At 39.8% G+C, this 13,750-nt stretch overlaps 3 protein-coding genes across 3 annotated transcripts; 1 reads left to right on the forward strand and 2 right to left on the reverse strand.

Annotated features, from left to right (window-relative positions):
* Nucleotides 1-1,276: 1,276 nt before the first annotated feature.
* On the reverse strand, nucleotides 1,277-2,580 carry acbd7 (acyl-CoA binding domain containing 7). Its single transcript, XM_068755740.1, is given in 3 exon segments — nucleotides 1,277-1,745; nucleotides 2,286-2,348; nucleotides 2,448-2,580. Coding segments are annotated over 3 exon segments (270 nt in total). The 3' UTR covers nucleotides 1,277-1,671.
* Nucleotides 2,581-6,165: 3,585 nt separating this feature from the next.
* On the forward strand, nucleotides 6,166-8,762 carry rpp38 (ribonuclease P/MRP 38 subunit). Its single transcript, XM_068760340.1, has one exon. It carries the CDS (start codon nucleotides 6,166-6,168, stop codon nucleotides 6,985-6,987), a length of 822 nt encoding a protein of 273 aa, XP_068616441.1. The 3' UTR covers nucleotides 6,988-8,762.
* Nucleotides 8,763-9,023: 261 nt separating this feature from the next.
* nmt2 (N-myristoyltransferase 2) lies at nucleotides 9,024-13,309 on the reverse strand. The gene is made up of 12 exons (XM_068756716.1): nucleotides 13,200-13,309; nucleotides 12,776-12,893; nucleotides 12,013-12,154; nucleotides 11,548-11,666; nucleotides 11,163-11,254; nucleotides 10,778-10,894; nucleotides 10,524-10,694; nucleotides 10,312-10,420; nucleotides 10,057-10,227; nucleotides 9,801-9,968; nucleotides 9,517-9,654; nucleotides 9,024-9,044 (listed from the first exon to the last, which is right to left on the reverse strand). Exons 1-12 carry the CDS (start codon nucleotides 13,307-13,309, stop codon nucleotides 9,024-9,026), a joined length of 1,476 nt encoding a protein of 491 aa, XP_068612817.1.
* Between the last annotated feature and the right edge of the window lie 441 nt (nucleotides 13,310-13,750).

The following is a 13,750-nucleotide window of genomic DNA, read 5'->3' on the forward strand; positions in this document are numbered from 1 at the left end:
TGCGCATGCGCATTGCTCGTGACCTACATTTTTACGAGTCATTTTTGTAAAACATTTGTAATTTGATTGACTGATTTTTTTATTGAATTATTTATTTCGAACACATAAATTAAATAATAAAAAAAAAATAAAGAAAAAAACCCATAATAGAATGAATATTTGAAAAGGAGTGAGAAGAAGTCAAACTTATTTTCTCTCCCATATAAATCTATACAAGTACAATATGCACAACTTCAGGACAGAGACTAGCCGAACTAACCAAACCAAGGAAAGAAAAAAACCCAAATAGAAATAACAAAAAATAAATAACTAGACATTTGACCCTAAGACACCTGATTGGCCATACCTCCCTCACCCTCGTACCTTTTGAAAATCATATTTCTATACAGCATTTTAAACTGCCTCATGTTTGTACTTTGCATCAACGCCACACTAAATCCCTTCAGAAGTCTCACCCCTCACACTTATGAACAAAAACGCTTTCTGGTCATACGAAATCTTGGTTCCTTAAAATTAATTTCTCCGTAGATTGTAGCAGTCTTCATGCTTTTTAAACAATTGTTGTATATTTCCTATAAATATTTTAAACATTATCTGTGCTGTTTTGTGTTGAACAGTGTCAGTAAACTTAAGTAATTGTGACTTTAAAAATAATGGATTTGTGTGATCCTGATAACCAGCTTTGTGAATGATCCTTATTGCTCTTTTCTGTAGGGTATTTAAAGAACATAGTGAGGTGCCATCCATGTTGTTGTGTTACTATCAATACTGTCTGTATAATTGTATTGTTAAATGTAGACGATTTATGTACGAAGGACTTTCAACGGAAACAAGACCGCAAGGGCTTTTTTGAAATGTTCCTCTTAGACAGGATGTTTGACTGTATTTGTACTGTAATACATGCTACTGTGTGACTATACTTGTGCCCAATCATACTATCTAATAAATATATTCATTCATTCACTCATAGATAGCCTGTTTATTGACAGCTTTTTTCCACCTGCAGAAAGATATTGACTGAATGCAATAACTCACATTTACCCTACATAACCAGTGACAACCCGGAAGTCACTACTGCGCACGCGCATTTTTACGAGTCATATTTGTGAAACATTTGTCATTTTCTACGTCACTGTGTTAGTCAATGCTGTCTCAATAAATTACTGTTACTGTCTCAATCCATTTGTGTGTGCATCCATTGCAATATATCGACAGTTTATTATTTTGCAAACCCCATTCCTATTAATAAATGCAGGCTCAGTAACAACAAGTCAAAAACAGTTCAGAAGAAGGTTTTATTGCGTAAACAGTAATATTGCTTTACTGTACCGTACTGTGTCCTATTTCATAAGGAATCAGCCCAGTCCACAGCACAAGAGAATATGGCAACATGTGGATTACAATATACTACACACACTGGATGAGATACCATTCAGAGAGAAAAAAATGTTTAATATCTTTAAAGACTTTAGAGAGTAGAACAAATAGTACAAATTAATGGAAACATCCAAATTAAAAAGGCAAATGCATTAAAAGAGATGAAAGGAATTATCATATTATACTACTATCACAATCTCTGAAAGCAGAAGGTTCATTGTTAGACAGACAGCAGCATAGTTTAATTGAAATAACTGCTAGTTTTAATTCAGCCTCTTCACTTGACTGCAAGCCTCACATGCCATCTTTGCTGATAGTTTCCTTTCCAAGTGTGATATAGGCTGACATGGCATCTTCCTTGGACATTCCTGAAAACCAATATAAATATAATCAATTTGGATTAAACAGTGTATAAATATGTTGATGTTTTTAAACACTGCTATGAGATGGACTGACGTCATACTTGGGCCACACATTCCAGCACCCATTCACCCCTCGTTCATTTTCTATAACAGTTTAGCCGGATTTTGTTTGAAAATGTGGGAGGAAGCCAAAATATGTGGAAGGAATCACTGGCCTCTCATCTACAGCATAAGTATTATCAGTTCAGGAAAATTGTGTTTATGGCCAAATACTTAGACAAATAACATTTCAATCATCTTCAACTATACTTAGTGTTTAGTCCAAATTAGCAAACGTTAGCAGGCTAATATATTAAACTATGATAGTGATTATGGTATACACTTTATACATGCTTAGCAATGGCATGTTAATCCTAGCATCCGTCTAAAAGCAGTGATGCCATTTAGTATAGCCATTCAGAACTATAGCAAAGCTGTAAAGATTTGTTTAATCTCTGAGTGAAGTAAATAAGAGTTTTACACATACAAGTATTGGTAAAGTCTTACCTCTCCTGGAGCTCCATGCATCCCATTTGGCTTTTCCTTTCAAGTCCAACATTCCTGGTCTCTCTACAATTGTGTGATGGCAGAGAGATGGGAAGAATTTAGAAATTAGGCATATATATTTTTTTTTTCATATAATTTCTGTTTTTCTGAACCAAGACAAACCTGTGTTAATGTCTCCCACGATTGCCTGCTTATAAAGGCCATACAGGTCCAGAAGCTCCTGGTCTGTGGGTTGTGTCTTCACTTTCTTTACATCCTCTGCCACCTTCTCAAACTCTGCCTAGAGGTAACACATGGGGGACAAATGATTTAAATCCCTCGACATTTATGAAAAATGATTCAAAACCTATAAAAAATGCAACAAGATTTGACATCCGTATTCTTCTCTTATTGGACAACATTGCTATTTAGTTACACACACTAAAAGTGGTTTAAGAATTCACCACTCTGTTTTATTCTTTTTATTGCACTTTATATTTGAAAGCAAATCTCAAAGTGCACAATAGTATAAAAAAAACATAAAAACAAGAGATAAAATCAACAAATAAAACATAAAATTAACAAGCAAAGAAGGTACACGGAGGAGGAAGGGTGTTAACTGTGGATGATGAGGAGTATTTATATTTTTATTTATATATGATAGTATTTTATAGTTTATTAATATGAGTATTTATGTTGAATATTTTGCTATAAACTGAATAATAGTTACAAAGGGGTAGGAATTATTTTTAAGTATTCCACTTCTTCCGACTCCTTTTTCAAACTATGTGCTGCGTTTTGTTATGTCTTTTGTCTTTTGTTTTTTTTTTATCAGTATTTCTTTCTTTTGTATGTACAAATACCACCTTGTGACATTTGACACAAGTGTCCTTTTTTCTTACAATGTATCCTGCTTTCAAAACAGGTTGGAGTCATCATTAGACCTTAACAGTGATAATTATTAACGGTTATGAACATTTAAAACAGGTTGGTGTCATCATTAGACCTTAACAGTGATAATTATTAACGGTTATGAACATTTAAAACAGGTCGGTGTCATCATTAGACCTTAACAGTGATAATTATTAACGGTTATGAACATTTAAAACAGGTTGGAGTCATCATTAGACCTTAACAGTGATAATTATTAACGGTTATGAACATTTAAAACAGGTTGGAGTCATCATTAGACCTTAACAGTGATAATTATTAACGGTTATGAACATTTAAAACAGGTTGGAGTCATCATTAGACCTTAACAGTGATAATTATTAACTATTATAAACATTTAAAACAGGTTGGAGTCATCATTAGACCTTAACAGTGATAATTATTAACGGTTATGAACATTTAAAACAGGTTGGAGTCATCATTAGACCTTAACAGTGATAATTATTAACGGTTATGAACATTTAAAACAGGTTGGAGTCATCATTAGACCTTAACAGTGATAATTATTAACTATTATAAACATTTAAAACAGGTTGGAGTCATCATTAGACCTTAACAGTGATAATTATTAACGGTTATGAACATTTAAAACAGGCTGGAGTCATCATTAGACCTTAACAGTGATAATTATTAACGGTTATGAACATTTAAAACAGGCTGGAGTCATCATTAGACCTTAACAGTGATAATTATTAACGGTTATGTACATTTAAAACAGGTTGGTGTCATCATTTCACCTTTAACAGTGACAATTATTAAGAGTGAAGCTATAACGAGGTTTTAGCTTCACAGAGCCTAAAAAACAAACAGACAATAGACAATGTATGTATGACAGGTTTCGCGATAACTGTCACCGCACAAGATCTGATCATGCTTCATTTCTGAGTAGTCTGGAGTAACGACAATTAACCTGCTTATCGTATAGAAAACAATAATGGAACCTTTATACACAAACCTTAAATGAAAACTCTCTTGTTTGACCAAGCCTCCTTATGCGTAAAGATTAGGAAGAAATTAAAGCATCTTGGCTTGAGCGAGGAAACAAGACCAAAATGGTGCCACTGATGTTCTGGAAGCAGGGCAATCCCTCAAAGCACAATAATCTGAGAAGATGAGAAACTTCATTTTTATTTTTTAGTTATGAACACAACTCAGGTGTCTGAGCACAGTATTCAGTATTCCAGTATCGCTTGCCTGGGAAGCCTATTGTTGGAACCACACAAATGGCTTGTTATTCAAGACGTTGGTTGCTTTTGTAGGCAACTTGATCTGACTCACAAAGGATCTGGAACATAATCTACGATTATGGATAATAATTAACCCTTTCATGGTAGACATAATCATAAAAAAACCTCTTGAACTTTAAACCTTGAATCAGTGCCAATAACAATTTAGACGTTAAGGAACATTTTTCATCTTTTAAATCCAATTATTATGCTTGTTATTTTTGCGGCGTCACAATAATCTGAGAATCGGATGATGGCGCGTCTCGAATCATTTTTCTTACTTATTCATAGCACACTGTCAAAGATGGATGTCACCCCACGCAAGACACAACCGTTACAACCGTTAAGCCTGCTCATAGCGGTGGTCGCCACGCTTACAATAAGCCACTGCACCAAATGAAAACAAACAACATTTATAGTTTACCTTAAAAGACATTTTAGCAAATCCGGCGTCGGGGGTCGTGATAAAAGTATTTTCCTCCGGTTCTGTTCGCAGCTGCAATGTCAGAGTAACTGATCAGAGGCAGTCCGCTAAGCCAATCGGATATTTACAGAGGCGGGCGCAGTGAGCAGAGGGAGGAGCTGATTGGCTGCTTTGTCATAGGTCCGCGAAGCTCACGTGATATAACGTAAGTTACACGTCCTGCGAAGGGTATTTTATGTTATTTTATTTTATTTCATTTTATTTTAATGTTAGATCTGCATATATTTATGGTTCATTAACATATTTCAGAGGGATGTAATGTAGACTTATTTCTTATTCCACAACAAACAAAAGGCATCTTTATAGAGTTAAGACATCAGATGTTAGCGACGCAAACACATCATCTATAAAAGCGTGATAACCCGGATTTTTAAATAAAGTTTTTACAATTCAAACAAAAATGGCGGCGCCCTGTGAACCAGACGTGCTGAAAGACTGAAACTTCGTTTCGCCGTGGGTCTGTAAAGAAACTCAAGACTACGGGTTACCGTCATGTAAGTTGTTGACTTAGTTTAATGTGGGTTGAAGAACGGAGATGTATTTTTACAGTTTAATAAAAACAGTTTCACGTGATATGACGCGGCGGTTTGTTTGTTTTTAGTTTTCGGAGACGGCGTTAAAATGTTTCATTGATAGTCATTTGTACATGTAATCTGATAGAGGGAATTTATTGTTTTCATTGTTTGCGTACAAGTTTTGTAGGAACAAGATCTACAGATGGCTATTTATTATATTCATTTATTCCGGTTTTCAAACCTTATTACCATCAGTTTTCTGAGGATTTACATTGTGCATATTTACCTGTAGTAACAAACAACAAAAGCTGCACATTGTTTTATGTACAATCTGTTGCAGTATTGCATTTAATCAATGGTGGACTAATGCTGTCTGAGTTCAGGGACCAAAAAAAAAAAAAGGAACCGGCTGTATGCAATGTCCAGGAAGCTGAAATACGGTTCTATGAAGACATTTTCTAAAATAAATATTTTTTTGCTTGTCACACTGAAATGTTTCAGTTAATCAAATTTAAATATTAGAGAATGATAGCCCAAATAAATGCAGTATGTAGTTATTATTTTTAATGCTATTTATTTTGGGGGAATGTTATCCAAACGCACCTGGCCTAATACGATAGTAATTAAATGAAACTATTTAGTAGGGAGTGAATAATATTGGTCTGGCTCTGTACTTATGTACATTTATTCCTTCTACACTTCTTGTTTTAATTTCAGCGGAAGGTATGGCTACGCCAGGAAAGCTGTCTAAAAAGGAAAAACTCAAGAAGCATGTTCCAACAAAGACATCCTTCACCTCACCATTCACTCCAAAATGGAGTCCGCTCCCACAGGAAGACATGCATTTCATCTTGAACATCCTGAAGGACAAGCTGGCTTCCACAGGTCTGCAGAAAAAAGAGGTAAAAGCTTTTCGCCAGTGGCAGAAAAAGAAGGACAATAAGACTGCTGCTATGGCAGATCCTGTTCTCCAAGTGAGCCCGGATGCGAAGGTGCAGGGTCCTGCCAAAAATGGGTGGACAGATGTGGCAGCCAGGAGACAGCTTGCCATTGGCATCAACGAGGTCACCAAAGGCCTTGAAAGGAATGAGCTCAAACTGCTGCTTGTGTGCAAGTCTGTCATGCCTAAACACATGATCAATCACCTGATAGAACTGAGTGCGACAAGGAGTGTGCCAGCCTGCCAAGTTCCTCGTCTCAGCCAGACTTTGTCGGAGCCACTGGGCCTGAAAAGTGTCCTTGCGCTGGGCTTTAGGCGGTGCGCCTCCACAGAGGATGAGCTGTTCGGCGACATTGTTGATGCTATAACACCGAGGGTGCCATCGCTGGATGTTGCGTGGCTACGAAGCGCAGCACGCAGTGTGAGACCCGAAGGCTGTGTCATCATGGAGAAGGAGGTTGAGAAGGGCCAGAAAAGGAAGCTTGAGACTGAACCTGAACAAGTCCCGGGGTCTGAGCCACGCCTCACTCTGCAGCCTCTCAAAGTGAAACGAGTAGTTGCTAACTCTAAAAGAAAGAAAAAGGCCAAACCGTTGGTTGTCGGATGAAATAGAAATGGGAAAGTAAAAGTACCATCTTTTTTTGTGTGTGTGTATAAGCTCAGTGGCTTCCATTTTGTTTTGATAATTTGCAGTTGCCTGTTTGTGACCTCTTGATCTCAGAATGTGGACTTGAGTCATTTCAGTTATTTTAACCGGCATGTTTTTAGAGGCACCAGACAATGATGTGATCCTTTAAATTAACTTTATTTCCAAGGAACTAGAAACACATTTAATTGCAATTTCATAAAAAAAAAAAAAAAAGGTTAACAGCTTTGGATTGCTGGTATATAATTTTCATGGAGTTCTGTAAAAGTTGAAATGACCAAAATTTGACCAACTAAAATGAGGCTAGAGTTAAAACTAAATTATTAAGTTCGGCCCATCATACATAAAGCACATGCTCATGTTTCTTTCGAAAGTGAGTTTATTCAATCGAATATCCATGCTGGCATAGCTGATGTGCGTTGAAACAGATTATTAACGCAGGGTAATGTTGAAATGTTCAGCAGCTTTTTCACAGCATACAATGGATTTGAATTTCCCAAAACAAAAAGTTCAGACGGAGAAAGCTGAATCATTTGAAAAGTGCATCCCAAACTAATTTAAATAAAATAAAAGCGTTTAAATAAGGCAGGTTCTTCTGGTTGAGTTCTCAGTAAATTATGTAAGTCGTGTTAAAATCATTAAAGCAACAAAACTGACATGCTGGAGGTTCATTCAAACAGCTGCAATAATACATTTTATTTGTATAGCGCTTTTCTGGATGCTCAGTCGCTTTACATAGTGTACATAATATAAAAACAGCAAGGAAATACAGACAATAGAAAATGAACACGGTTTTAAATTCAATAAAACGTAAAAAGTAAGATTAGACATTAAAAGCGATGTTGAACAGACGGGTTTCGTGTTCTTTCTTGAATGTGTTAAGATCGGAGCAGGCTCGTAGCGGATGTGGTAACGTGTTCCAGAGTGTGGGGGCAGCGATGGAGAAGGTGCTGTCCCCCCAGGTTCGGAGCTTGGTCCGACGGGAGGTTGGCGTCAGAGGAGCGGAGGGAACGAGATGGGGTGTGATGATGGAGCAGATCTGCGAGGTATGGGGGCGCCAGATCGTGGAGAGCTTTGAATGCGATGAGGAGGACTTTAAGGGTTGATAAGAAAATGACATACATATAAATGAACCACAATGGCAGCGTCTTCATCGCTTAGGCCAAGCAGAACCTTCGGAACATCAAAGAAACAAACTCTGGATCAAGGATCCCATAAATATAAAAACCCCAGAAACAGATCTGTAACCATGGAAACGGCTCCTGTCCTTTATAGCCACTGAGGTGGTATGGTACTTAATACAGCCGCTGCTTTGAGATGTGAACCGTAAAAAAAAAAAAAAAGACCTTTAGCTTTATTTCGGAACTCAAAAATTGTGCTTCATTGCTGCAATACATTCATTAAAAACCACTTGAACTCATGTTGTCTGAATAAACTGATATACCCTACGAAGGAAAATACTTTGGATCAGCCCCGCCCAAACTCACACGACCGGAGAAACTTCCAACCACAATGACATGAGCCAAAAGGGGAATAATAATTCTTCAGCCACCTTTAAGTCCCTTTTGCGCACAAATGTGCAGTCGGGGCACAATAGCCGATAGTTCTGCATCGTGGTCATGTTGTCGATGGTCATTTACGTAGTTCTCTCTCAGCGATATTAAAGTCCATGCGAGTCCCTTTTAACGGAGGTGGTTGCTGGAGAAGAAGAACTAAAAAAAAATTCACAAAGTCAAGGCATCCTCTTGCATGTGAAAATGTTGTCGATGCGAGTGTGCAGGTCAGGAGCATCTCAGGCATAGCATGACTTCACATTCAGTGCGACGATTTAAGAGTCGTCACCTCCTGTTGAACAGGCGACCTCCGTCCCCGGCCTCCAGGTTGGTCCCACCGTTCTCATTGTCTGAATGGTGCTACCTGTTTGTCCAGGTGAGAAGCAGTCTGGGGTCGCTGATGACGGCTTGATCAGTGTTTGTGCTTCAGCCTGGAAGGAGCTGCTACTGAAGGACGAGCCCAACCTGACAAATAGAGGATAAAACATTCAAAACGATTCATAGAGTAGTTGTTAAATAATTACACCAAATTTATAACGTAGCCAACCACATTTTTTTAGCTTATTGAACTCAGTAACTATGACAACTGCTCATTTATTTTAACTGGCAAGATAATAAACTGACTGAAATCATCATATACATTTATAATAAAATCATATTTGACCTGATATTATTGTGGTCACGCTCATTTTTCCTGGTAAAACAATTTGGAATCCCCACAAATAGCCTTTTATTAAATCAAAATATGAGTTTCTCAGAACAACTAGTAAAGAATATTAGTTGACTTGCTTTAACTATGCAACTTGTTTCACAGCAGGCTGCACAGTTGGAACATTTACTCATCAATAATGTCGACATAATTAACCCGCAGCCGACTCAATTCCTCACAATGCTGGCTAACCGTTGTGCGCTAGCTCAGATCAAACATACTGCTGACCTTATCTGTGTCCACTGGGGGACATTTCCAGTTATAGAGGTAATACTGCAGATTTCCATCTCCTATGCCAAACTTCAGCTTCTCTAAGAACACCTTATTTTCCATTAGATCCAAGGCATTGAACACGTCAAATCCTTTCTGTTGAACACAAAGGTAAGAAATGGAATTTATTTTTTAAATAAATCAATTCCATTCAACATGTTGACATTGCAACAGTTTAAACAACCTGGGCTACTCGCATTATAAATTATACATATTATAAATGAGATAGACGAGAGACTCGCCAGTTTAGCCAGGATCAGCGCGTCGTTCATTAAGTCCAGCAGCGGGGTTTGTGTGTGAACGTTGTAAAAAGAGTAAGCTGCTTTCAGGCTCCTGTGGAGCGGGTGATGCATCACAGTGGAGGGCAGCGTGTAGAAACTAGCCAAGTCCGTCAGCACGCCGCCGGCATCCTGAGAAGAGACGGAGAGCAACGGCTCACCGAGGAGAACCATCAAACAGGCCTCCGAAATCTGGAGGGCGTAAACTGCTTCCAGGTACCTCTACCACATATGTGTCAATGATGTTGTCTTGTGGTAAGAACCAGTGAGCGACCTCCTCTTCTCCCATGCAGGGTGCCAGCTGGAAACGTTTCAGGTACCTCTGCAGCAGCTCAGTGACCTGGCGGATGTCACGCCTCTCCATCAGCCGCAGCCCGGGGGTCTTTGTGCTCTGCAAAGAAAAACTCCACATTACTTCCTGCCAGTAATGAAAATACCAGAACGAACCGGGCCCCGACGGGTTTAACTGCTTTACATCTGATAGTCTGTAGAGTTTCATTGTTCTTTGTAGGGTCATGTTTCTGCTCAGGTGGGAGAATTTCACTTCCACAAGCTTTCTGGGGTTTAGAGAACGGTGCCAATATCTGTCTCAGAGGGGAAAGAAATAGACAATTTAAATACTCAATGACTTCTGCCCCCCCCCCCCCCCCCAAGTGATTCATGACTGAAGAATTGAAGAATGCCTACCTGCATGTTGACACGGGTTTAGGTAGCACCACTCCGGCCGTGTACACTGCTTGAAATATTCCTTCTAAGTTCACCCTCCGTGTGATCTCTCTAATTAACACCGGCGCGACACGTTTTGAACGCAGCTTCTTATGGACGCACAGGAAGTTGATTTCAACCATCCTCTTGAGTCTGCAGCGGCAGAAGGAGAGAGGACTGGTGATCACGGTGCGACGGTTTATCGCGTTTTACACCGAATGTTGTGAGGGGCTTACGTGTCATAGATGCGTATATCTGCAGGAATGGCACTAATGAAGCCAACAAGCTTCTTATTTGAGGACACCCTCACTCCACAATGCCAGTGGGGCAACCAGCCAGGTGGACGCAGAGCCCTGAAAGGGAAGGAGAAGCTTCACTGGAAAGCAGAGATTTGAACGCAGTAGATCAGCCGAAAGCGAATATTTTCACACCCCATCGGAAGTTAGAAAACCACACACAAGTTTAATCAAACTATTTCTATATCACAATACAACAGATTTAGCCAATAAGCCGGATACAGAATAAGGGTCGAACAATTCGTCTTCCGAGGTGGATATATTTGGCTGCCAGTCGTTTAAACATCAGCAAAGTAATCGCGAAGCGTCAGAGAGGAAGGCTTACCATATGAGAAAGTTCGGTGAGTAATCAAATCTGAACATGTTGTCGTCATCCTCCACATAGTTCTCATTTAACAGCGTGTACAACTCCTTCAGCTGGAAAGGACAGCAAGCGACTCATTCTGTGTACCTTCTCTCTACAGTATGCACAAGAGCTGACATGGTTCATTGATTCATCAAATAGTTGATCAAAATACTGGTAGGTGACCATAAAATATGAACCCAGAAAGTTTTGGCTTAGTATCAGCCAATAAAAATGATATAGAATGATGAGTTAAACTGCCTTGCGTAAATAATCTCACTATTATAAATGGGAAAATTTTAATTTCCATGCTGAAATAATACATTCCAACACTTGAATGTTTATTCATGATAAACATGGTACTTGCCACATCTGCATTGCTGAGATCGAGCGTATCCCACATAAAGCCTTGAGGTAAGGAATACGGCTCTTGTCTGATGTTTTCTTTGTCTGTTTCTATCGGCCCGTGACTCGTCACCACCTCGTCTGGAAAAACAGCAGAACTCTCGTCAAGCACAGAGAAAGATCAAAATTACTTTCTCCTGAACTAACCAGACCCTCCACTTGTTAGCTACATGCTTTTTTTTTTTTGGAAAGTTTGTTTTGGACAGCAAACTGTGACAAAATCAACCCAGTAGATGGCGCTGATGACCGACGACCACGGCCCAGGCCTCTACTAACTGCCCTTCTCTCTTCATGTGGGCTTGTTAAACAAAAACATAAAACACGGGATCAACAAAAGGTGATTATCGTTGGGACACTGCCTACGAGGCTGCATTTTTACAAACAGAAATAAATAAATCAGCTAAAAATCAGCTAAGGAGGCACTTACTGAGCTTGGGCACAGGCTGGGTGTCCCAGAACTGGTACTTGTGCTTGGCTGCCTCGTCGACGCTCTTTGCTGGGCCCTGGCAAGTCAGCAGCTCCATGGCTCTTTGGATGTCCTGCAGCTTCTGGATGGGCAAGCCAGGATTCTACACATGAAGAAGGGGTGTGTGTACACAACAACAACAACATTAGGTAAGAACACAACATGGACGAACCTTTCCCCGTGTGTGCGACACTGCATGAAGCGGTCCTGTTCAAAACTGTACTGTGTACTGAGAGTTCAATAATACTGATGAATATTGGATAATCTCTGTACATACGACACACAATTCCCCAGAAATGCATAGTAGCACACACCTTTTGTTTTTTATGTATTTAAAAAAACGCAAAACATTTGAGAAAATTAAAATTTAAGAAAGAAAGGAACATTCCAAGGAACCTTTGTATAAAGGCTGCGACCGTCATAATTAGGGTTGCCTTGAGGTCCACTCTGCAGGATAACCCACAGACACACATTCCCTCTGACAGCAAACGAAAGCTCTTAGAATTTAAATATCTACCAACATTTTTCACCTCTCATCTTCTTCAGTTCTGAGCACTGAAGAAGATGAGGGGTGAACCATCTTCAACAAGTCCATTTGATTCTTCGTTTGCTCTTGATCTTAAGTTTGCATGTAAACACAGCTGCGTGTTTACATTCCTTCAGTGCAGACTCTATGGACGGGTCTGTCCTCGCTCCATCATCATCATCATCATCATCATCACACCTTCATCTCCTGCGAGTCGGAAGCCGAGTCGGACTTGGCTCCCCCAGCGCTGGGCTTCTCTTTCTTTCTCTTCTGCTTCTTCTTCTTCCTTTTTGCCCCCACATCCCCCGCCGGAATCCTGCAGGACGCAAACAGACGCGCGGCTAACGCTAGCCCCCCGTAAGAGCCGAGCTAACCCGACGTTAGCTAAAGACGTGTCCTTTCATCAGTCGGATGTTACCTGAGTGTATTTATCCGCGAAGGTACACACGGTTAACGCAACACAATGTAAACGCTAAAAATAAAAATAAAAAATAAAGATTTCAAATCACTTCTCTTCACGTCACTTGCTTGAAAACGAAAAACAAAAAGACGGTGTTTGTGCGAGCTAGCAGCTAGCAGCGGACGCCGCTGCGTTCGGGGCTGCGCAGGCCGTTCTTCTTACCCCTGCGTGTGCTCGTTCTCCTCCTCGTTGTCTCCATCTATCCCGCAGGTGTCTTGGTCGTCGAGCTCCAGGCTCTGCTGACTAGCAGCGGACTCGCTGTCCTCCGCCATGATAAAAGCTGTGTGTGTGTGTGTGTGTGTTCTTTTTCTTTTTTTTCTTTTTTTAAATACCAGCCACTGTTATGACAGAGATGATGGTCAATGGGCGAAGAGACCGAAAAACAAAGACAATGCAAGAAGGAAAGCGCGCCCCCTAGAGGCGAAGGGAGGAATCACAGCTAAACTACAGTCATTGTGAAACTCAATCCGGACGTGTTATTCTAAAGGCACTAAATGTTGTGTGTATCATCATTGGACTTGCTTAAAATATATATATACATATATACATGAGAGAGGGGGGGGGGGGGTCCTTGGGAGAACAGCTTAAAATGTCAAATGAAGAAATTAAATGACAAAAAGTTAGACATGAAGCAAGAACAGATGTGCTTCTTGATTTACCTCGACTTGGACTGAGAAACTCTGGAAAGCAGGGACAGTCACCTCAAAACGATG

The sequence above is a fragment of the Brachionichthys hirsutus genome, chromosome 3 (genome assembly GCF_040956055.1).
Source record: "Brachionichthys hirsutus isolate HB-005 chromosome 3, CSIRO-AGI_Bhir_v1, whole genome shotgun sequence".
NCBI classification, from domain to species: Eukaryota; Metazoa; Chordata; class Actinopteri; order Lophiiformes; family Brachionichthyidae; genus Brachionichthys; species Brachionichthys hirsutus.